Raw genomic sequence first — 23,569 nt, forward strand, 5'->3', positions numbered from 1 at the left:
GATTGGAAAGTGTGAGATATTTAGGCCCGTAGGCCTCTGGCATTATTTAGCCTATATCTAGCACCTGTCAGAGTATGAGTAGAAGGATAAATTCACAGATAAAGATGCAGAGGAGGTGCAGCAAATAAGAAAAAAAGCCTTTGCTGATTGATGCTACAAAGTGTGTTACGAGAACTGAGTAGTGTGCAGGGAATGATGATGACATTCTGCCTCGACTTTCAGATACCACCCTACCAAAATCCACCACTGCATGCTTGTATGTAAACTTCAATGTTTGGGTTTGTTTGGAAACAAACGGGTAAAACTCCTGAAACAAAAAAGCCCAATCAGGAATTTGCTCCCTGTAGTATCTAGGTAGGGTATAGCTAAGCAAGCTCTCCTATTGGTTAGGCCTTCAGGAGCTGGACTGAAGGCCTAATGCAGCTTTAAATGCTGTGTTTTGTCATAAAAAACATTAATTAACCTGTGAAATGAGATAAATGCAGTTCTTTCTCTGTGTAAACTTCAGCATAGTGCATAAGACAATTTCCAACACCATCATTAGAAATTGACAATGCAATTAACCAATCACATTTGAATTTACAATAGATGGGACCAAGAAAAGGAAGAGGTCACTCTGGGCCTTCTGGGGGGGTCTAGATACATAATAATTAGAAATGGGGAACAGCGGCAGCTGCTTTGTGCCACAGCTCCTTACTGAAATGCACAGTGAAACCTGTACATTTAAGGGGAAACTACTGTATACCAGTTAAAAAACAAATCTAGAGTGGCCAGAAAATGTTTATATGCATTGGTGCTAACATATCACTGGAACCCCTTCAGAGCGCTAACCAGTAATAGAACTGTGCCCAACTGTAATAGTTGTGGTGTGTCAAGTGCAATTAACACTTTCACCAGACTTTAGTCCTAAATGAAATGCAGTATGGCATTGACTACATATGTGGCTTTCACAATAGACTGCAATTTTTCTTGTTATTTTAGGAAAACTTTAACAACTTACAAAACAAAAAAGCTTAAAGCTTGCAAAGAATCTGCTACTGAAAAGATATCAGCAGACAGCCAACAATTAAAGCGAGAGGATTAAGCAAAACGACACCAACAACACAACTGGTGTCATTTGTAGATCCTCTAATCGTTTCAAAGATGAAGACAATGGGACAACGAGTGCTCAGCCATGAATCTGTGTAGGTGAGCAACCCTCTAACAGCGAGGAATGGGATAGCCCTGCCTAAATAATGGGAATCAGCCATTCCAGGACTGCTCTCCAAGGTGCTGAAACCACAACTACATCTCAGCCATTCTGTTTAAAGGCAATGACATTCTAATGTTAGCAGTTGGCTTTAAATTTATAGAACAAGAATACATTGGGGTGAGGGGGGTATCTAGAACAATATGATTAGGACGAAATGTTCTAGAACAGTGTGTGAATGAGGGCAGAACATTCTAGAGCAGTGAAATTAAGTAGGCCCACTCCTGTGTGAAGGTAAATGAAAGATCAGTGTACAGAGGATGAACACTCTAGAACAGTGTTTGCGGGCACTGGGCTTTATTTATGTCAGGCTTGTGGCTTGGCAAGCAGTCACTTTTGGGTTCCTTGAGCATGGCCCTTCACCCTCCCTGGTACGTGGGTTCACTGCACCAATGGGTTAAAGACTGAGGTCAAATTCCATCCAACACGAATGGTGAATGTGGTTGCCTTGTCTTGTAAGGATGGGTCCGGTGCCATATGAAGATGTTTCTGTAGATTACAGGTAAAAAAAAAAGGGGTCAAGTGGATGTAAGGGTCATACAGGTGACCACCTGTTAATGAGGGCCATCTGTTTAATGAATACACACAACTGTTTTTCACCTATAAAGACCTGGGTACAAACTGGTTTCCTTTAGACTGAGATGGGACATTGACACTGAGCACTCGCAGAACAAACACCTTCTCCCTACATCTCTGGTCTCCTGCCTTTCCTTCCTGGAACAAGAAATCAACAATACAACAACAGGGAACTATCATGCAATAGGGAAATATCAAAAGGTTATAAATACTCGCCAATACTTACTCTACTCTGTACAATTAAAAATTCAAACTTTCGATTAACCACAACAATTCATAGATCTTAATGGAAAAAAAGGAGTCTGTGATGGCAGATAACAGTAATTTACATTAGCAGTAGATATATATATATATATTTGTTTTTTTAAAAAGTCTTTGTTGACAAGACACTGAGGTCATTCATTTCTTAAGGTACATAAATGAGTTAATTTAGCAAAACAAAGACAAAACAGAAAAAACTGAAGACAAAAAAAAAAACAAACAAAAAAAAAAACAGTTGCCTTTAATTCATTAGTCTCTGGCAGATAAATACATATTTCTAAGCCACAACAATTATACTCCACCTTGATACAGCATTTAATAAAATGCATTAAGCTACCCCATGCACTGCAATGCACTATATACAAAACAGCTTAACATCTCATTGCCAGAGAAAGAAAAAAAAAACAGATAAAAAATGGACATGCATTCATTTTAATGAAATTACATGTAGTATAAATCTCATTAAACATGTTATCACAACAGCTTTAAAAACAGTCTTGACGGGTTTAAAACCCAAATATTTAGGTAGGCTATTATACAGTACATATACATTTCAGGTATGTAGCAGATTTTTAGAACCTTATGGTTGTCGTTTACCTTCTCCCCTCCCCCCTCAAAAAAAAAAGGCAAAATGTTGCATTTCACAATTTCGTATAATATTCGTAAGTGCATGACTGTACTTTGAGTACATTTCACAGAAGACACAGCTGTCATGATTGCGACTGACATAATAGTATGAAACACGCTGAGCAACAATGGCTTGCGAGAAATAAATTAAAAACATGGTGGATCCTAGCTACGAGAAACCAGCTGGTAAAGTCACAGATGAATGCTGTGAGGTGTGGAGTAAACGGAGAACTTCCTTGACGTGACTCGAGTTGATAAATAGTTTCATAGAAAACGTTAAAAAGTTAAAGTCTATGAAGAAGGAAAAAAAACAAACAAACAAACAAACAAACAACAAAACTATCACCAGTCCTTCATATTCTAATGTACGCAAGATGAATGAGGAAAGAAAAAGTGTGACATAACAGCCAGAATAAGTGCATCATACTACTGTATGCTGATTGTCCGGATAGCAGAGGTGTTCTGTAATATATCAGTGAAAAGATCAGGCTAGTATGGCTGCAAGAAACACAAACAAACAAACTAAGAAAATATTATAGCTGTTGGAGACATAGGCTCCATGTGTATCGGGCATTTTGGGGCCCCAATCAAACATACATTTAGGCTAAAGGGGATTTTGAAATAGTGATTCATCAAATCACTATTTAGTCCAAACCTAGCTGAAAGCAAAAGTGCTAGTCTATTAATCTGACTGTGGAAGGCAAAAGAAAAAAAACTAGATCAGAGGTCTTACTCCGATATGTCTTGTAGATTTGATCCAGGGCTTCTCATTTTAACATCCTCAAGTTATAGGGACACTGATGTGATTTTTGAAGAAACTACCTCAAGGCTTCATGAATTGTATGTGGACAAGCGGCCTTGACTAACTTCCATAATTACATTCTATGGAGATGCTTACCGAATGCCAGCGGACTATATAATAGTCCACCGAAACCCTTAATACACTGATGGTCATCATTAATACAAAGTCTTGTACATGGTGGAAATTCCAAGTAGCCCTAAAGAAGGAAAAATAAAATGTCCAGATGGTAGAACTCCCAGTTCCATGATGCATCACTTTCAGAAAACTACAATGCATTAATCTTAAGTAACATCCACCTTTAGTCAGATGGCCTTGCTGCTACGGCTCTTACGTAGGCAGAGCTTGCTTGCATTAGGAAAACACAATGTTCATGAAAGAAAGGAGAAGAAAAAAAAAAAGAAGAACAAATGATCTTCACAACGTTTGCATCCATCAGCATGAAGGCAAAGGAGCTGCAGGATTTCAGTCTAGACCTGCAGGTCCAAAGAGGTCTGGTTGTGGTCATGCAGTAGGGCCAGTGATCTGGCTGTTGTAATCTGCAGTCTCCATTTTTAAGATGTAAGGGATGATGCTGTCTATGGGTACGTTTCCAATTAGTCCAGTAAAGAAAAGCTCCTCTGTTATGCTGGAGCTCATCAGCCTCAATGCAGGCAGACGCATCAGAGTTCGTGCCAGCCTGCAAATTCAATCAGAACAAGCAACTATGAGCAAGATGTTGGATGAAATGGTCAAACTCAACACTAAATCCACTAAATCTTTTAAACAATGGTGTGAAACAGTGATTTAGTAGTGTAAATATCCCGTCTATACTTAGTAAACCATAGTAAAACACTTAAACGAATGCTTAAAGGAGAACTCAAGGTCATGTTTTCATTTTACACTGCATTGTGAAAACAAGCTGCCTATTTGGAGGATAATAAACATTCTAATCTAATATAGAGAAGACTTAATATAACTAATACTTGATGCTTTACGATACCTCTTATGAATACCTGGATAAGCCCCAGGACATCCCTATCAAAGAGTGTACCTGTAAGTGTCGTCTGGATAGGTCTTCTGCACATAGTCCTGCAGCTCCATCTGCGCTTTCTCCTGGAACTTCTCAATCTGGCTGCTGCTACTCAGACCTGGATGATCTAGAAAAATACAGGATTATTTCAGCACCGCCAGAATGTCCTGGTATCTTTCAATTTTAAATTATCTTTTAATTAAGAGCCCAAAATACAGATTAAGCTTTATAACAATGTTTAATAACTAGTGTCTTGTCCCAGAAATCTATTAAGATGGATTTATGTACATAACCTCTGTTTCAATTGAGGTTATTATAATAATAATAATAATAATAATAATAATAACAACAACAGTCCAGACTAAAGCACTTCCTGTAACTTTAGTTTAGCGGGGTGGAATGAAACTGTAGATTCATATACATACACCAAAATTTCAAGCTGTTTTTTGCAGCTTAGCTTCTGTACATGGACTAAACAGTTGAAAGTTTATTTTAAAACTTCATTAACATACTACATCAAACTCTTAGATTGCAAAAAGCAAAGAAACTATGATTTCCATGATTTAATCAACGGTAACTCCTTAGTCTCTGTAGAAAAGAGGAAAGGGAAAAGGTGTTTACCTGGACTGAAGAGGACAATGGCTTTCAGGTAGGCATACTCATAGCCATCTGTTTCCAGCTTGGCCATGCTGTTACAGAACTCCTGCAGCTTCCAGATGTGCTCCATCACCAGCTTCACACGCTCACTAGACAGCTTGTCTTTAACACAGAAGACGAGTTTCTTTGAGGTCAGAATGTGTTGGGTGATCAACAACCCACCTTACCCCCAATCCATAAGTACTATGTCATAAGTATTAAATGGAGAACAATCAATCACACTTCCACTGCTCCACAACTCAATACTGGGAGGCTTTATACCTCTCTAGCCTGCGCCTGGCATTAGGCATGGTGCCAACCGGTTCATGTTTATCTGCTCTAGAGTGTCCTATTCTAATGGCAGTACTTTTCTACAGGGACTAGACAAGCTGCCTGTGTGTGCATTTGCACATCCGTGCAGGCAATGGGTGCAAATTATTACAGCAGAATGTATTTGTTAGAAGGGGTGTCCACAAACATTTGAACATAGTGTATTATCAAATACTGGTAAAAAAAAAAATAGAAATCAAATCTAATTACTGTCTAACGCAAATATTTTTTAAGCAAACATCTGTAGCAACAGATGGGAATTCTGATATTGTATGCATACCTATTTTTTTAACTACTGCTACATGTTGGCCCATGCAGGCTGTTTAGAACAGTACATTTCTAATGTAGTTTAATTAAGTCTGTCGTGATTCGTCGTGATACATTTATGGGAGAAAAGAGAAAGCTTTAAAACCTCATTGTTCTCATTTTATTTGGATAGTACGCTGTAGTGCGACACATATTATCTACAGATGCTTAAACTGTAAACAGGCTATCTGGTTAAACTCATCTGATTCTCAACAGTGTTAGGATTAGGGTCAGGACCAGAGCGAGGATTAGGTTTTCGGTATGGTTTAATTTAGTAGAACGTAAGTGAAATTTAAGTTCATTATCTACAAAGCATCCAACATGTACTATCCAAATAAAGTGTTAACTTGTGTAGTCTCATGGAATGTGATGAAGTTACAATACAAATAATCCTCAGGATATTTAAAGCCCAGGTTGTCTTTTTAACCAACTTGTCATTGTTATTCTACAACACTAAGGCACTGAAAGCACGTAAGGACGGACATACCGTCCTGTATACTTGTTTGTAGATGATTGACGATGGCAGCCAGGATAGTGGAGAGGCTCATGACCTGAGCGCACTGAGCCAGACCTAACGTGAACAACTCATTCCAGCATGCCCGTACCAGAGACGTGTTACACTCCTGCCTACAATACAAATATACACACAAGAAGGAGAATACATGTACAGGTACAGGGTAAAGGCAAAAAGGGTGTTTAGCACAATGATACAGACTGTTAAAAAACATAAAATAAAAAACACAAAACATACAGCAACACTAACCCGAGAGCAACGAAGGCTGGTATAGAGCGCGCCCAGTGCATGGAGAGAAAAAGCAGACGAGATGCAGACTCGCAAATATAATGTACATTCAGATATTCAGGCATCGGACTGGGCATTGTCAGCTAAAGAGAACAGAGAGTAAAAGAGACATTCATGCTGTGAAATACATTTTTTTAAATAAAATACTTGTAAAATAAAAGTTTTTTCCAGTGTCTAATATTTATAAATATTTATAAAATCTAGATCACTAGATAAAATGTATTAAAAGAAATCGGGAGATATCAAGTTAAAACTGCAAAAGTTTGCACCAACCTTAAAGCTGACGTGTGTATCTGTGAGTAAAGGACCTTCCACTTCTATAAGAGGCGTAACCTGATCTCTGCTGATCACCTGTATTGTGGCCCCGCCCACACAATCAGCCTCTGACAGGTTCTGCCCCTCAGCCACCTCATTGGGGTTTAATGCTTTGGCCAGGGTGTCAAAGGCACTGTGTCAAAGACACACAATGTTTTTACAGTCAACATAAAGTCATTATACACACACCTTTCACCAAGCACACATTTTAGGATTGTCTATTTTAAATACAGTATGTATACCCAAAAAAACATCACACACAAACACACAGTACCGTGTAATTTCACTGGCTGACTCCTCTTGCTGGCTGTCTGAGGTATCTCCATTATTAAGCGAGTCATTGAGGTTGGCCAGTGAGGTCACCACATTGGCCAGCGTGCCAAGATCGCCATGGCCGGTCTCTGCCTGAAGGTCAAATGAAGCAGCACAGTTACCATATTAAAACCAAAATATCATCATGGTTTCAAGCCAAATACTATGAACAAAGTAAACCAATCCAAGAGGATGTTGATGCATTATAAAACATGTTCTATAGCATTAGCATATTTATAACCATTAATTATTATACCGAAAGATGTTATTACCTTAGTGTCTGTTGCAAGGAGTAACGTGCCATCGGCCTGGATTAGAGGCTGCTGGATGTTCACTAGCATTCCAGGGTCCAATAACCCCGAACTACAAGGACAAATTTAACCAGTGAGGGCATGACAAAAAAACAAAGCCTGTAAGTTCCAATCTGCCGAGTAAGTCAAACAACTAATTTGATGCATTGTGAGTGCATACTGTGGTGACATCAAGGCACATACATCTGACCCAGAGTTGAACAAAGATGTCAAGAAGTTTTACCGTGTGCCGTCCTTCTCTGTGATAAAAGTTGGCGTTGCTATGAGGGGACTTCGTAAATCTTTTCGGATGTAGATTTTCTCAGTAGAGGCAGCGCAGTTAGCAGGCTTCTCTCTGGGCAGGTCTAATGGCTTCCTCTCACTCTGTACAGCTGCAGCATCACACACAAGAACCTTCAAAAAATCTGTAAACTGTTGACTAATACACACATTCAGATGCACATTCACCAACATGCAAATGTTTAATTCATAATTCATTCATAAGTTGTGTTTACACCTTTGTCAGTTCCAACTTATAAGGGTCAGTGACAAAACAAAACAAAACAAATAAAAACCCTTACACTCCATCTTCATGCCCATCTCAAGGCACTTCCTGAGCCGGCAGAACTGGCAGCGGTTGCGATGGTGCTTGTTGACCACACAGTCTTGGTTACTACGGCAACTGTAAGTCAGACTCTTCCTGACGCTTCGCTTGAAAAAGCCCTTACAGCCCTCACAGCTAACAGCACCATAGTGCCTTCCTGAATAACCACAACCACAACCACACATACACACACATTAAAATGGCATCAAATGCATCTGGTTACATTTTAAAGTGTACTAAGTCCGTTTCTGGACGTATGTATGCTGTACTGGGTTTGTGAAATTGTAGAAGATGTATGTCATGGTACGAGTGTGTGCGTTTCTACCTGAGGCTTTATCTCCACAAACCACACAGTACTCTACAGGCTGCGGTCTGCCCACCTCTCCTCCTTTACCCAGTAGCCTCTCCACAGATACTGCATCTGTAACAAACTGTAGCACAAGGGGTCACACAGGGAAGCACTGCAAAGCACAACGAGGCTTTGGCCTCTACTACTAGGCAACTAGGCAAGACACCTGTGTGTTTCAGAACATTTTAGAAGAAATTAAGGACAGTCATTTCCTCTTTTTACCGCCACACTATTAATTGCTTAGTGGCCATTTACTGCAAAAGCAGTTTATTCGCAAATCTTTATTGCCTTTTTTCATAACAACTGTTGGACAAAATGTGAGTGTATTTGTCTATGAAATAAATCCCTGATAAACCTTAATGCCAAGCCTTGAACGCTGCTTTAAAAGAAATACAAATGTGCCCCTGACTGATCACTATTCAGCAATATATGGAATTTCCCATAGACACATTTCCAGGTTGCCACTTCTGACTGAAGCAAACAATTGCTTTCTAGGCATTCTCTCCCTCAAACACACAACTCTTAGACTTAGAGCTTATAGGGGGAGTACAACAGTTCTCGGCTAAACATACATGACGACCAACATGACTGAGTGACCTGGAAAGTAGAGGGTTGCCATTACTTAAAAAAAAAAAACGTAGATCATTGCTGACCATAACCTTTGCAGCACCACTCGAAATATTTAATGAAATTGTAATGTCAACCTACTGAAACCAGTTACCAAGTTAGTTGCCGTCAAATGTTGTGGTGGTGGAGTCATTGGTGCCAAAAAGCTTTGGAAGTCAAAAAACAGTTGAATTTGTTTAGATCAATGGCAGTGAAGGCAGAGAGTATCAAGCCTTATGGCTGCAAGGAATCATTTTGAAATAATATTTATATTATTCAGAAAACATTCAGCCTTGGTCAGTAAAACACCCACAGATTGTTTAAATGATGTGGGTTAATTTAGCAGAAGCTAGAGGCATTAGCAAGAGATAAAGGCTGCTTTTTAAGATAAGCGAAAGCTACAGCCAACACCAGTAATGGTAATGTACTTGTTAAGGGTGACTCTGCTTTCCTCCTCAGTTAACTCTGTATCTGTTTCGTACTTTGATGTGTCACAGAGCTATTCATTTTCATTTCTGCAAACAATAATTAAACAAATGCTTCACAGACCCTACAATGTCAGGCTGGTCATGCGTTTTATTAGCATGTGTGTACCTGTATTCGTCCAGGAACAAGACTGTCGGCTGTAGTAAAGATGAGCTGTTTCGTGCTGGGGCTGTCGGGGGATGTCAGGATGACTTTGCCTGCTGCTGTGCCATCATGAGCAGCCAGAATAAACTGCTGCTTGGGCACACTTGCAGGATCCACTGTCGTCACGATCTGGATCTTCTGGCCTGTCTGCTGATCAGTCACAATCTGAATGCATAAGTGAGAGCAACAGAAGCATAATTGTTATTATGGAGGTTTCATTTTAGCGTGATCAGTGCAGAAATGTGGAAATGTGCACAGAGCTGTTTTGTATATGTCTTTCTCAATGGTGTAAGACTATATGTGTGGAGAATGAATGACAACTGTGTAAAAATCCATCATCCTGTTTATCACAGTAAGACAATGCAATGTGTGTGTACCTGTATTCTCTGAGGCGTGGTGACTGAGGGGTCAGTGGAGATTATCTGAATGCGCTGAGGAGAGGCATTCATCACTGGGCTGTCTGAAGGAGAAGACTGCATCTGCAAAGGCATATGTGCACGCAAAGGCATGTTTTAACCACAAAGAATATCATCCTAATCGCATACAGACAGAGCAAATTGAGAAACATGGGGTCAGACGTTGTCTTGCTAAACTCTTCCTTAGAGGGTCAAATGCAGTGTTTCCATGGTGACCAGTCATCCTACACAAGAAACCTCACGGTATAAACAAATATCACACTGTGTCTTTCACATAAGACAAAATGTAGATCAAATTAAAATGCTTATGATTTTTTTAGACTCTCCGAGTTCAAGTAAACGCAATTTGGATATACGTCAGTCACATGGTATCATAGATGTTTATCATATGGACTGATTTTCACACTGATTTTCTTCCATTTGTTGACAATTGTTATACCAGAACAACGCCTGAGGATAAAAAGAAACAGAAAAACAGGCCATCTGTCTAGCTCACTCACCAACACCACCTTCAAACTAACAACTATGGCCAACTCTCCAGGAATTTCTATGCATTAAGAGTGTGCTATTTAATAATTATCACTCAGACACACACACACACACACGTCACTCACCTCTGCAACCTGCTCAGTGGTCACTATCTGCTGAGCCAGCATCTCCACACTGGTTGTCATGGCGATATAAGGTCATTACTGGTGTCTGATTGGACCAAGGCCAGTGCCGCATTTGTTAACAGTCCCACCTGTATAAATTATGCATGATAAATTATTGTTCAGTTCCATTTTTATTGCCTGTTGGTTCTTAAAAATTAATTGCCAAAAAAAAAATATCAATAGATTACTTAATTACTAATATAATCGTCAGTCTCGGCCCAAGATCAAGGGCTCTGTGTAATCACCAGACACATGCTTTACACCATATTATCACAGCTATGAAAAATACTGAAACATAGTGGTTTGCAAATGCATTCTAGGTCGCTTTTCTACAGAGGATTAACCCTAGTCTTGGACTAAACTGTAGCAGTGGCAAAAAACCTTCCTAGTCTATACACAGGCTTTAACTCTATAGGCAGTTTGACATGTTTCCCAGACAGGGATTGAGCCTAGTCTTGGACTACAGAGCATTCTGCCTGGCGATTCTCCATTGAAAGGACTACACTTCACCTCTTTCTGGGAAACCATTCAGTTTCCCAGTCCTGAAATTCAACCTAGTCCTGAAATTCACCTCCTATTCACAGTATATCCAAGAAAGGCCTGTTCATCCATCATTTCTCCTTAAATGAAGTGTATTGATGATGGTGATGTTCGCTCCCTTTGCTGCAGTAACAGCCTCAACTCTTCTGGGAGGGCTTTACACTAGATGTTGGAACACTGACAACATGATAGAGGATTAGTTCGGGATCACAAACTCCACTCCAACTCACCCCGAAGGTATTGGGTGGAGCTCCATCACTCCAGGGAACGCTGCTCCTCTAATGCTCAGGGCTTTATACCCCTCTAGTTAATGCTTTGCACCCCATTGTATTAGCAGTGCTTTTCTATGGAGATGGCAACGAACTTACTAACGAACATACTTACTACCTTTAAAAATACACATAACTGTAGTATGAGGACTGCAACACACAGAAACTAACCAGTGTACAGTTTAGCATTAGGACGTGTGTTTCCCTACTGTTTCATCCCGAGTCTGGACACTGTCTAAATCCCACCCTTGATGAATGAATCGCAGTTGCCAGCAGGTTCAGTGTCGTCTTGCATATCTCCAGGCATTTCTATTTTTACTCCCAGTTCCCAGTGTACATATCTCGGTGCCTGAGGGCAGCTTGGACCGAGGCTGCCCGTGTATGTGAGGTCAAAGCAGCTCAGATTAATATCATTATTTGATATTAGTGCTTACGTAACGTGCCCTTGCCCTTGTAATACTCGGCTCTCAGTTAAGACGTTTATCGCTTATTGCACACGGGGGCAGGGGTAGTATTTTGTAACGGAGGCTGGTGTGAATCAAAACGCCTCTTTTTAAGACGATGCTCTGATGGTAGCTAGTGCTGAATGGCTGGGACTAGAATGGTCCAAAACCAGTGGAAGATAGCAGCGTGTTTAGGGGACGGGTTAGCTCTGGCCATCAGTTCATCAGTGATACAGACTACATCCCAATAAAACTACATGAACGACTTATATATATATATATATATATATATATATATATATATATATATATATATATATATGCAGTTGTTTTATTGATGGTATAACTCATCCACACCGCTGACATGCGAGGAGAAAACATATGCCGAGTGCTGAGAGGCTGCCCAAACGCCGTGGCCTCATGAAGGGTTTAAAAATGTCACAAAATGGAGAAGCTGGCTGACCGCCAGCGCCAGGACAACAAACCCTCAGTCGGCGCTTAAATCAATTAAAAGAAAGACGACCCCGTTTTCACATAAACCAGCGACAGCAACGAAGGCGACCTCCAACGAGGGAAAGCAAACGCGTCTGGTGTTTTACGCGCTGCGATGAAAACCGAAAAAAGCCGCCCAGCGCCCCCAGGAAGGCAAAGGTAAAAGGGTCGGGTTCACCCGCGCTAGCTAGGATACAAGCTAACGCGCTAACTCGGCTAGCACTGCCTTCGCGTTAGCTAGCTAACTGCTGGTGTGGCGCTCGGGTTCCTCCCACTAAAAACACACCGAGCGAGCGCGAAAATGCTGCTTATCAGCGAGCAGACAGTGTGTAAACAGTCGGTGTGTGTATACGGCCGTGCTTCAGCAGGGCAGGCTTTATCATCAGCCGTTAATTGATCCCTGAAGGCAGCGGCAGCGGCAGCATCGCCCGGGTTTGGAGCTGAGCTAGGGCCTGCCGTTACCGGGCCTTTGGTGCACGAGCGAACTGGACGGAAAAAATCCGCGCTTATTATTCAGCTGATTTTAAAGCAGCATTACTCCGAAATAAAACACGACTTACCTGCAAGGTTGGCGAATGCAGGCGCGCCCCGTTGTGTTTGTTACGAATTATTTGTTATTGTTTTTTGCACTGTGAAAGGTCATAGTTCGTGACCCCGTTTCGGCCTGTTGGGAGGAGTGTGTGCGTGTCTGCGTTGTGTGTGTGTGTGTGTGTGTGTGTGTGTTTTTTTTTTTTTTTTTTTCTGCTCGCGCCGCCCGCCTCGGTTCTCTTCGTTCGCGCAGCGGCGGCAGCGGCTCCGGCAGCCAGACGGCGCGACGTCACCCGTCTGCTTCCCTGAGAGAGCGCTGATTGGCTATCGCTCACGTCTGTCAGTTGGTTATCAGGGTGCGAGAACGCTGATTGGCCCGTGCGTACGTTATACACACCTATAAGTGTATATAACGTCTGTAAAGACGTATTTGTAACATTCGTGTTATTACAACTATTACAAACAAGAACAACAATAAGAAGAAGAAGAAAAGGAAAAGCACTTAGTATATATTGTTATTCCTTTTCCTCTTATTATTAATATTGTTCTTGTTTGTAATAGTTGTGTTTCTGGCGAGTGTAAGAAACATTGTATTTTATTAGTAAATAAACAAAGTGTATACTTCTTAAGAAATACGCTATAAAAACTACATTTTAATTTTTTTTTCTAAATCATAACTCATTTATTTAATTCAATTATATTATTCATATTTTCTGGCCAGTGTATCTATTTTGAGCCTGTGACACGAGTGGCCTTTTGCATCACAGTTTTTTTCTTTTTTTACAAACTTACCAGAGGAGTAATTCACAAAAACAATATTTCTCTTGTTTTCAAGATAACTTACAATCCTCAGCTTTGAGCTAAATTAACTTTTAAAACTTGCTTTTGGAAATTAAGCTTAAATTTGAGGATTGTCCAATAATCCTGCTTTGTGGAATATCCCCTTGACCAATTGAAGCTGAATTATTGTTATTACAGTGCAGTGCACATGAGCCAAAACATTAGTATATTTATTATGCGGTTGTTCTGGTGTGCGCGGCTAAAACCGTAAGCACTTTCGACAGTGGAAAGGGTTAGCATGGTTAACCTTTTTAATTGAAAGTGCTGGCTGTGTCTGAAGCTAATGGAAAACATTTGTGTTCTTTGGTTAGGTCACCTGGATTTGGGGACAGTTCCTATGTACAGCCAGCAACACATTTGTCAGGGAAATGTTTTTATTTGTCTAATAATTTGCATGAAAACAAAGGCAGACAATGATTTCACCAACCACAAAAGAGCAACAGAACAGAAAGCAGTTCCACACTGTCCTTTAGAATCATGTCTTTTTCAGGTCAGAATCAATCTGACGGTCTATACATCTTACTCTCTACTTAAACTGTACAAAAATACACAATGGTTATGATGAATGGCCCAATAAAAATGCTCCAATAGTAACAAAATCTCTTTGCATGAACTTCATAATTGTTTGGAGATGCATTTGACTGACTGACACGTCTTTGTTGTTGCCCAAGTGTGGCCTGTTAGACTGGTTCTTTAAACAGTTAATAGCTCTGAATATCAACTCTTGGTTTGAGCCCTGTGTTTTAGCTGTGAAGACTGCCATTGACAACATCAATAAACATGAATATAAAACATATTAGGACAGGTAAATGCAAGAATCTACACATAATTTCACATAATGCTTTCAGACAGGTTACACTTCAGATACGTTTAGATCATCCGCTCAGTTCAGAAGTGGAGTTCTCTCTCATTATTTCTTTGTCCAGGTTGGTTGTTAGCTGTATATGATCAGACTTTACCGAACAGGCTGTAACTCAAGCACTTTATATAGTCTATATTATAATTTTGATGGATATAAATGAAAATGTATAAAACACATGAGGAAATCTAGCTGCAAATGTGTGTGTAATGTGAAGAATAACATCAGGCGATATCAATCACTATGTAACTGCTTTGTATGGGTAACTCAAGAGACAGACCTGCCATTGTACTCAACAGAAAATGATCACATGACCCGGGTCTCATCCAGCAGAATGACCTAATGAGATCAATAAATGTTCTGAGTATCCAACATCCACCAAAATCTCAGATAAAGAAGAGATGATCAGTGACAGTACTTTTCTGTTCCTTTCTCTACAAACACTGGGGAAGTCAAATTGGCTGGTACTGAAAACCAGCAGACAGTATAGATTATTATAGACTGGCATTCGAAAGGAAGACAAGGACTTGCATGAGATCGATATTCTTACTGTCTCAAATTCACACTTAAGAAACAGGAGTCAAGCTGCCAAGACAAAAATAGGCCCCATTTCTTCTCCAATATTTGGTGAGGTGTCTTCTTGGCTTTATGAGACATATATTGTAGGTGTACAACCATGTCAGTATCCCAATGTTAGCTTTGTTAGGCTTTATATGAGCCATGGGCCTCAACACAGCCCCCTGGGCCCACCCCACCTCTTCGTATGGACGCCAATGTATACGTTATCATTAAGTTCTAAAGAGATGACAGTTTATAAAAGGATTTCCATCAATGCAAAGAATCCTTTAATCAGGTAAAAAAACAACATCTAAATATTAAAATAGTTTTTTAAGTGGTCATGTTTTTTGTGTGTTCAAGTTTTTGAGTGTTTGTAAGTGTAGAGCCAATTTAAAGAACCATATACAGTGGTTTTTTTTCATCATGTAGAAGAACCATTTAATCACTCAAATTGAGTCTTGCAGTGTTCTTTACTAGAGAACCATGTTTGAGTGTAAATCAAAGGATCACATATAGCTTCTATACATTTTCCATCATATAGAATCATATAGATTCATGTAACTATACAAAAAAGGACCTATATTAGCACCTTTTCGTTAAGGAACCCATTTTTAAGTGCAGAACCACTTTTATAAAGACACTTACATACTTAAATAAACTATACACAACACGTTTTTCATCATATAGAAGAATCCTTTGAACAGATGATTTGATCATTCAGCTTCTATGTTTCAAAGGATCTTTAAAGAACTGTACATGACAGCTTTCCTATTAATGCAGAGGACCCCCAGTTAAGCATTCCAGAGGTTGTTGGAGTGTCCTGTATGGATCCACTGCTTTCCATTCAGCATCAGGTGGGGTTGTCTTGGCGCGGATTCAGCATCGGGTGACCACGGACCTATACACTATCAGGGGTCAAGCACTATCAACTGGTCTGAACCGTCCTCTGATGATGGCAGTGACAGGGCTGCGCCGCTGGAGGGCGCCCCGATCAGCGTGCAGTATGTTAGAAACAGGAAACGTCAGTCGTGACAGCGTCCTTTTCTATTTTCTTCACTTCTTTGGGGAATTAAAGCGTCTTTTCAGCTACAGACCCAGAACACCGTTTCGTGATGATATCCGGTGGCGGTGGGGTTTCTAATTACACTGAAATAACGTTAAATATGACCCAGCTGACGTTGGAGGGTTATATTCGCGAGCGAGGCTGGTCATCAGGGGAGCTCGTGGGAAAAGCCATCCCTGACTCTATGAACAAGATATGAGCAGCTTTCTGCCCGAAACACACCTCGCGTGGAGTGAGTGAGTGAGTGTGAGTGTGTGTGTGTGTGTGTGTGTGTGCGTGCGCGTGTGTGTGCGTGCGTGCGTCTCCTGCCTCGCCATCGACTAAACAGCAGCAGCAGCAGCAGCAGCAGCAGCCGGACGCAGGGACCAACTGAACATCACCATCAACTCTCTGGAAGAGGATAAAGGTTTGTAGGACTGAACCAGTTTTCAGTCCAGAATATTAAACAGGAATCTTTAAGCTATTCATATTCATTGGCAGTAAAATATCAAATATTGACGTGTTATTTTAAAAGGTATTGACAGCGTTAAGGAGCGTTAGCTACAGCGCCCGCCAGCAGCAGCAGCAGCAGCAGCAGCAGCGTTGGGCTCGCACAGCCTGTCGGTCGCGGTGTTTCGCTATTAGCATTAAGCTAAGTGTAAGCTAGCTCAGCGTTTCAGTGGCCAGAAGCCCTCTAGTCCTTAACTGGGGACAGTTTTTCACGCTGCGTTTCATTTCCATGTCGTTATATGATCTGTTGGCTGATAGCGACGCGCTCAGCTTGTTTATTATTGCACTGAGACCAGGTAGAGGTAAAAGGGATGCGCCGATAGAGGAACTGACGACAGATGCCGATATCCGATGTTTTCTTGGTAGCTGTAGCATAGCTATATACACTGTCACTGGCTGTGTTTGTGGACATCCCTACTTATGAATGCGTTTAGCTATTTTATTATTTTATGTTGCATCCATTGCTGACACAAATGTGCAAATGCACACACACAGCTTGCCTGGCCCCTCTCTGGAGCAGATAAACACTGAAGCTATTCGTATCAGATAATGGTATCAGTGGTATCCCATACAGGTGCCTCGTCTCGTTAGTCCTGTCTAACTGCATGTGATGCAGTAATATCTTTATATATAAAATCCTTAAATAAACAAAAAAAGCATTGTGCTTAGTTTTGGATGGTATTTTTGAATGTGGCACTACTGGTGCATAATATTATTTTTGTCATATTTTCAATATTCACCAAATTGTTTGGTTTCTTTTCATGTAGAGATAAAGAAAACCTGAAGATCTCATCTGCCCTGGCTTCACTTTTGGGCTCCTTCGGCACTAAGCTTAGACTCCAGACTTTCTTCACCTAAAAAAAAGACAGTATGCATGGGGAGGATGGAAGGAAAAAAGAGCGAGCATGATAAATGGTGAAGTGCAGATAGAAACCACCCCCTAAGGTTTGTGATTAAACGGTCATCCACAGGAATGATGGTCCGTGGCTTGTGGATCTGCAAGGTCCGTTTGGGCAAGCGAGTAGGACACCCTGGGCTGGTCCCTGTCCTGTGCCTGCTGGTCTTCACCTGCCTCCTAGCAGTCCTGTTTGTTGACTACATTGAATCCTGGGTGACTTCTCTGGGAATGAGTAGAATAGGAGGTGCCCATGGAGGGGTTCTTCCTCAGAGCATGCCTCCAACCCGCCCAGAGGAGTACCTCCTTATGCCGAGCCCTCTTGTCTGCCAACGTGCCAAACCGTACCTTATCACCTTAGTGACCTCAGCCCCTGCCAACCAGAAGGCTCGCCAGGCCATCCGTGACACCTGGGGTGGGGAAGTGCAAGTCCGGGGCCACCGGGTCATGACCCTGTTCATGGTGGGCCAGGCATCAGACCCTGGTCTCACCAAGCAACTGGTGGAGGAGGCACGGGAGCGGGGGGACTTGGTGCAGGGTCGCTTTCTGGACTCTTACGCCAACCTGACTCTGAAGACGTTGTCCATGCTGGCTTGGGCTCGACGCTTCTGCCCCCAGGCTCGCTTCCTTGCCAAAGTGGATGATGACGTGATGTTCAACCCCAATGCATTGTTGCATTATCTCGCCGTTAACTGGGAGGGATCAGAGAAGGAACTAGGAGACCTTTACCTTGGCCGTGTTCACATGAGGGTGGCCCCAGACCGCAACCCGGCCAGCAAGCACTTCATGTCCGAGGTTGGTTTCAGAGGCACGGTCTTTCCTGATTACTGCAGCGGAACGGCATACATTCTTTCTCGGCCCACCGTGCTAAAGCTTTCACTTGCAGCTGCTGCTATGCCTTTACCCAAACCTCTGCCTCCTGAGGATGTATTTGTGGGTTTGTGTGCCCATGCAGCAGGCATCATACCCACCCATTGCCCGTTCTTCTCTGGAGGACCACACGTACCATATGGGCGCTGCTGCTACCAAGCCATGGTGTCCGTCCACCACACTAAGCCGGAAGAAATGCTCCACTACTGGACAGATGTTCATTCCACAGCTCCATGCTCCTGGTTGGGAGTCCGGACGTCACTTGGCATTTGCAAGGTGAGGGCGTTTCTAGGGATCTTGCTGGGGTCATGAAAATCTGGAGAAACAGTTGGAGAGCCAGCATTTGAGCATTTTGTTCACTTGTGTGAGGTTGCACAAATGCCTGAAGAAGCACAAAAGGAAACCGTACTACACAAGCAATCACTGTGAGCTGATACCATGTAGCTTTATTTTTCTAATGTGCCAGTCACCAAGTACTTGAATGTATGTATGTGTGTTCACTGTGCCCTGAGCACCTGCCTTTGGTGGTTGTGTGTACATAGGAAAAATGTGAAATTTCAAGCACTAGCCATAAAACGTACCATCAGTGTTTCCTCTACCTTGCAGTCTATGATAAGTATCTTCCGTTCTACACCTTAAATGTTCTATAAGTAGCAGTAATCTGAGGCTCTGAGATAACTGGACATGGCCGTGGTCTCCGAAAAATGATCCGAACAATTGATGTAGTGGTGATTGCAGTAATATGCACCAAAGTTTGTTCAAAAGTTTAGAATAACTTGCTAAGTTTAGATGAAATATGTCACTTTGCTTTCAAGAAGGTAGAAACCTCAGGCTCCTGCAGATGGTGTTGCATGAAGATGATTGGGCTATAAATACCTGTGTGGTGTTTAACAGGATTTATAGATGGAGGTGGTACAGTGCAGTGAATGTCTTTTTTTGATGAGTGGAAAATTAGCTCGCAAAGCAGATGTTAATGACTGGTGAAAGGGAGTGATTGCATTCGGACGTGGTGTATGGTCAGGTGTAGGTGTAGGGATATACGGGTTTTGCCAGCAGTGGCAAAACCCGTCTACAGGAAATTCACTCCTGAGCAGAAGTGAGCAAAGGCAGAAATAGTTTGTGATGGACCTGTGTGGACATTTAGTAGCAAAGCATTTTTTCTCTCACGAACTGTGAAACCCACATGTGGCCCCTGTCCATTAGTTTCGTTTTTTTGGGCCACAATTCTGATGAGAATTTCCTGTAGACGGGGATCTTTGCCACTGCTGATAGACCCGTTTGACCGTATCCTTCGATTCACCTGCAAATTCAGCTACTTCCTTCACACTGTGGCCTTTGACACCCCCAGATGCAATCTCTCCTTTTTGCCAATCATTTACATCAGCTTTGTGACCCATTTGCCACACATGGGATTAGACATTCACTGCACAGTACGACCTATTCTCAATCTATCAGTCCTGACACACACTCTGCAGGTATTTATAGCCCAATCATCGTTATGCAACAGCATCTGCAAGAGTCTGAAGGTACTACAACCTAAACACAAATTTGTTTTGTTCAGGGGATAAAATATGTGGATATAAATTCTACAAACAATTCAAACTAAAATTAGTAATTTCTTTTTTAATCTATGGTCAAAAAGTGAAGAACATAAACAATAAACTGTAATGATCCATTTACAAAAGGTTTTGGTCAGTTTTCTTTGCCTTAATATGACTAAATATGATTCTGGATAATAATTTTATGCTAACTTAATTCTCAATGCTATGCAGATTTGTCAGTCATTTTAGAATATCTGGTTCATCATTCTGGACACATTTCTGGACAAATTTCTTAGTTTGTTTCCCGGATTGTGGATTAAGCCTAGTTACGGACTAAATTGCAGTGCCCCTGCTGGATTACTATTGGAAATTCTTTTAAGTATAAGTCATAATCTAAGTCTGGAAACCAGTCGTCAGCGTCCAAATAATTGCTTAAAACCTGTGAAGTTACACAGAACTAGCATGTTTGAACCATTTCATGCATTTGTCTGCAATTATGTGGGTTTTACACTGTTAAACATTTGATGGGTATTGTGTTTATTCTGTGTATTGTTATTTATTGAATGGTTCCTTTTAACAAAACTCTTCCTTTACAACTGAGTAATGCATTGCAATGAGACTGTTTAAAACTGGAAGTGTTAAACTTGCTTTACCTCACTCTTGTACATGGTCTTCCAGAGTCATGTGGCTGCCTTGTGAACTAGCAGGTTTTTTGCTACATTTTAGTTTTGTTGTCGGTCAATAGTTCAATAGTTAGTTCCATGCTATTAACCCACTCCCTTAACTAATTGAGATGCTTTTACGGCATTTGATCCCAGTGAACAGCACGTGGACAAATGTGTCATGAATTTAACAGTCGTGATAAATGAGTCTGTAAAGCAAAAGGATGAAATCACATTCAGTAAACAGAATCTATGATGTGATATAGGTGTGAAAGAAGGGTGTAGAGTTAAAAGAATGAACTGTAGTTATACTATTTAGACACCAAACAAGGTGTAATAGGAGCTTTTTGCAATCTATGCTTTTATCGCAACAGTCAGGTTGACCAAGCAAACGATGCAACCTTTAACAAGATGAATCTTGTAAGCACTTTGTAAAGCAGGGAGGTTTATGCAAAAGTTAAATCTAGTTAAATCTACAAAAAAATCTAAATAGATGATGGAGCTATGCAAAATCATTAAATAGGATGCCTTGTTGAGGGTGGGAAAGTGGGGTCAGATTCTTAAAGGAGTATTTTAGCAAAATACTAACATTGCTAGTAATGAATGGAAGCTTATAGAGGGAAATTATAATGACACAATGAGAATTCCTGATCAAACTAGGACCAATGACAAAGAAAGAAAATATGCTTCCTTATTTTCTAGACGAAATGGCAGGAGGGAGAGTGTATTGACAGAAGGGGCTCAGGCCGGTGTTATTTTTTAGTTTGTGTGTTGGGTAAATGTGTTGTGTAGCAACTGTGGACAATCAACTGGTCATTGTAAGGGATGAATTATGATATTAGAATCTTTTGATATTAGGAGATAATTGATTTCTAAGGAAATAATCAGCATCTGTCAGATGTTCAGAGTTGACTAAAATGTCAGGTCAATATTTGGGGCGTATTTATTGAATTCTAGAGAGCATACACTGTTTAGGCAGGGCTTAAACAGCGTTAAAAAGACTGTGGTATCTGTGTAATCCCAGTTTCTACATCTCATATGTTTATGTATCTCTTTCAGTATATAGCTATATCGAACCCCAGGTGCCGTATCGATGCATCCCTAGTTAACTGTGTTAAACCTCATCTAGGATAGGTAGCACAGTGTGTAGAAACGCTATGGAAAGCTTTACTGAAATTGCCCTGAAGTGCAAGTGTACTTCAAGGGAAAACTACTCACTCAGCCATGCTAACACTAATAGTGAACCATGGATGGAAAGCCACTGGATGTCGAGACCCCCTCCACAATAAAGTATCATGGAAGACTGGTATTTTCCCTGTTTAAAAATACCTGGTTCAGCCTGGTTTAGGAGGTGTGTTTGACCTTGTTAACAACTGGTTCTTCTACAACATTGCAAAAAGAATATATTAGTTGTGTGAATGACCAAAGCAGCTTTTAGGTGTGTTTTAAAATTTACATCTAATTTGACTATAGAATTTGTGGGTTGAAGTTGAGTGCATTAGAGGCAAGACCAAGCTGAAAGCTTAAGAACAAGACTTTGTCGAAGACATGCCAGACTACTGTTTGCAGACAAGATGCCCTTGCTCTCCATTGGTCTCATGAACATGTACAAGTCTACCTTACCCAACCGTCAAAGATGGAAACCACCAAGGGTTTTAAAGCTTTTCCATGAAATTATTGGGAATAGTTTTCCCTGCCCAATGAAAAGGTCACAGACTGAATGCAAATGTGTGGCTTGCTCTGCAGCTTGCTCTGGCTGAGTGAGTTCACCAGTAGGGTCTGGTTCAGTTCAACGAATATCTTGGACACTGGAGTAGTTTCCGAGACCCAGATTAACCTAGATGTTTTCGATGTGATTCACCACTGATTTTCAATTTAATCCAAGTCTTAATCCACCTCAGGTAAACCAACCCAGTAAATTCATCATTGCAGATGAATGAATCTTGCAATTCAGCATTTTTAAATGTCTAAGATTTGTTCACTTTGAATTAAAAACCTTAAGTGCAGAACCTTCAGCCAAAGATCGAAAAAGATAAATGCAGGCCTGAAAGAGCAGATTTATAAATAAGGACCAAAAATGGGTGTAATGCTCATAGGAGACATGTATTTATTTATTTATGTGTGTGAATATGTATTATGTATCAAGACAAGCTAATAAGGTCGAAGTTTGAACTACAGTGCAGTGCCAGTGGTGAAGCGCATATAATTTAGGTTTAGACCTAATCTAGGAATTGAACTGAACTCAGTTCAGTATTGGTTTCATAAAGATAATAAAAAATAGATGTGACTGGTTTGCAGTTTCTCCTCATATATCTGGTACCTCCCTATCTGTATTTATTTAATGCATTTAGCTTAACATATAGCATTCAGTGTCCTCGCAAGTCCAGGTTAACCTACACAAGTACAGTTTATCCTATATGAAACTGGACATGCAAAACTAATATGAGCACTACAGCCTGTCTATTTATTACCTACTCCATATGTAGTCTTAATAATACCAATAGGCCAATTCCAGCAGTGCAAGCCCCTTGTGATTAGTCAAGTCTTTATCACAGCAGCTCTAAATCACTGGCTCCAAGCGGCCTATTGTCTCATGTCTGAAGGCTCCAGAAATGTAGATGTGTGTGTGTGTGTATCTTTACACAGGTATGTGAATGAGAGCTCACATACTAACTTGTTGTCTGTTCTGTACAACATGGATGTGTCATACATGCACAAGATCTCCAATAAAGCACAGATTCACAATC

At 40.9% G+C, this 23,569-nt stretch overlaps 2 protein-coding genes across 4 annotated transcripts; one reads left to right on the top strand and one right to left on the bottom strand.

Annotated features, from left to right (window-relative positions):
- Positions 1–1,545: 1,545 nt before the first annotated feature.
- Positions 1,546–13,258, bottom strand: nr2c2 (nuclear receptor subfamily 2, group C, member 2). Of its 3 annotated transcripts, none has more exons than XR_011979836.1 (16): positions 13,078–13,258; positions 10,735–10,862; positions 10,082–10,183; positions 9,669–9,869; positions 8,445–8,550; positions 8,097–8,276; positions 7,760–7,907; positions 7,498–7,588; positions 7,188–7,318; positions 6,872–7,046; positions 6,560–6,681; positions 6,284–6,423; positions 5,146–5,283; positions 4,546–4,651; positions 1,850–4,191; positions 1,546–1,738 (listed from the first exon to the last, which is right to left on the bottom strand). XR_011979836.1 is itself a non-coding variant. In XM_072682233.1 (15 exons), the coding sequence occupies exons 2-15, from the start codon at positions 10,792–10,794 to the stop codon at positions 4,017–4,019; spliced, it is 1,875 nt and encodes a 624-aa protein (XP_072538334.1). In that variant the 5' UTR covers positions 10,795–10,862; positions 13,078–13,258; the 3' UTR covers positions 1,779–4,016. The 3 variants fall into 3 exon arrangements, 1 of the variants encoding a protein (XP_072538334.1); XR_011979837.1 differs by lacking the exon at positions 13,078–13,258 and adding an exon at positions 11,544–12,311; XM_072682233.1 differs by lacking the exon at positions 1,546–1,738 and having other exon boundaries at positions 1,779–4,191.
- A 3,063-nt stretch (positions 13,259–16,321) lies between these two features.
- On the top strand, positions 16,322–23,569 carry b3galt4 (UDP-Gal:betaGlcNAc beta 1,3-galactosyltransferase, polypeptide 4). Its single transcript, XM_072682235.1, is given in 3 exon segments — positions 16,322–16,771; positions 17,622–17,795; positions 17,798–23,569. Coding segments are annotated over 2 exon segments (1,170 nt in total). The 5' UTR covers positions 16,322–16,771; positions 17,622–17,759; the 3' UTR covers positions 18,932–23,569.

This window comes from Salminus brasiliensis, chromosome 6, assembly GCF_030463535.1.
Source record: "Salminus brasiliensis chromosome 6, fSalBra1.hap2, whole genome shotgun sequence".
NCBI lineage: Eukaryota > Metazoa > Chordata > Actinopteri > Characiformes > Bryconidae > Salminus > Salminus brasiliensis.

Bases quoted from the DNA above. Each gene is read 5' to 3' on its own strand.
- nr2c2 (XM_072682233.1), bottom strand. From the start codon at position 10,794: ATGACAACCAGTGTGGAGATGCTGGCTCAGCAGATAGTGACCACTGAG. The intron at 7,908-8,096 runs GTAAGGGTTTTT...GTGATGCTGCAG, and splicing joins GATGGGCATGAAGATGGAGT to CTGTACAGAGTGAGAGGAAG. The intron at 4,192-4,545 runs GTACACTCTTTG...TTGAATTTGCAG, and splicing joins TATCCAGACGACACTTACAG to GCTGGCACGAACTCTGATGC.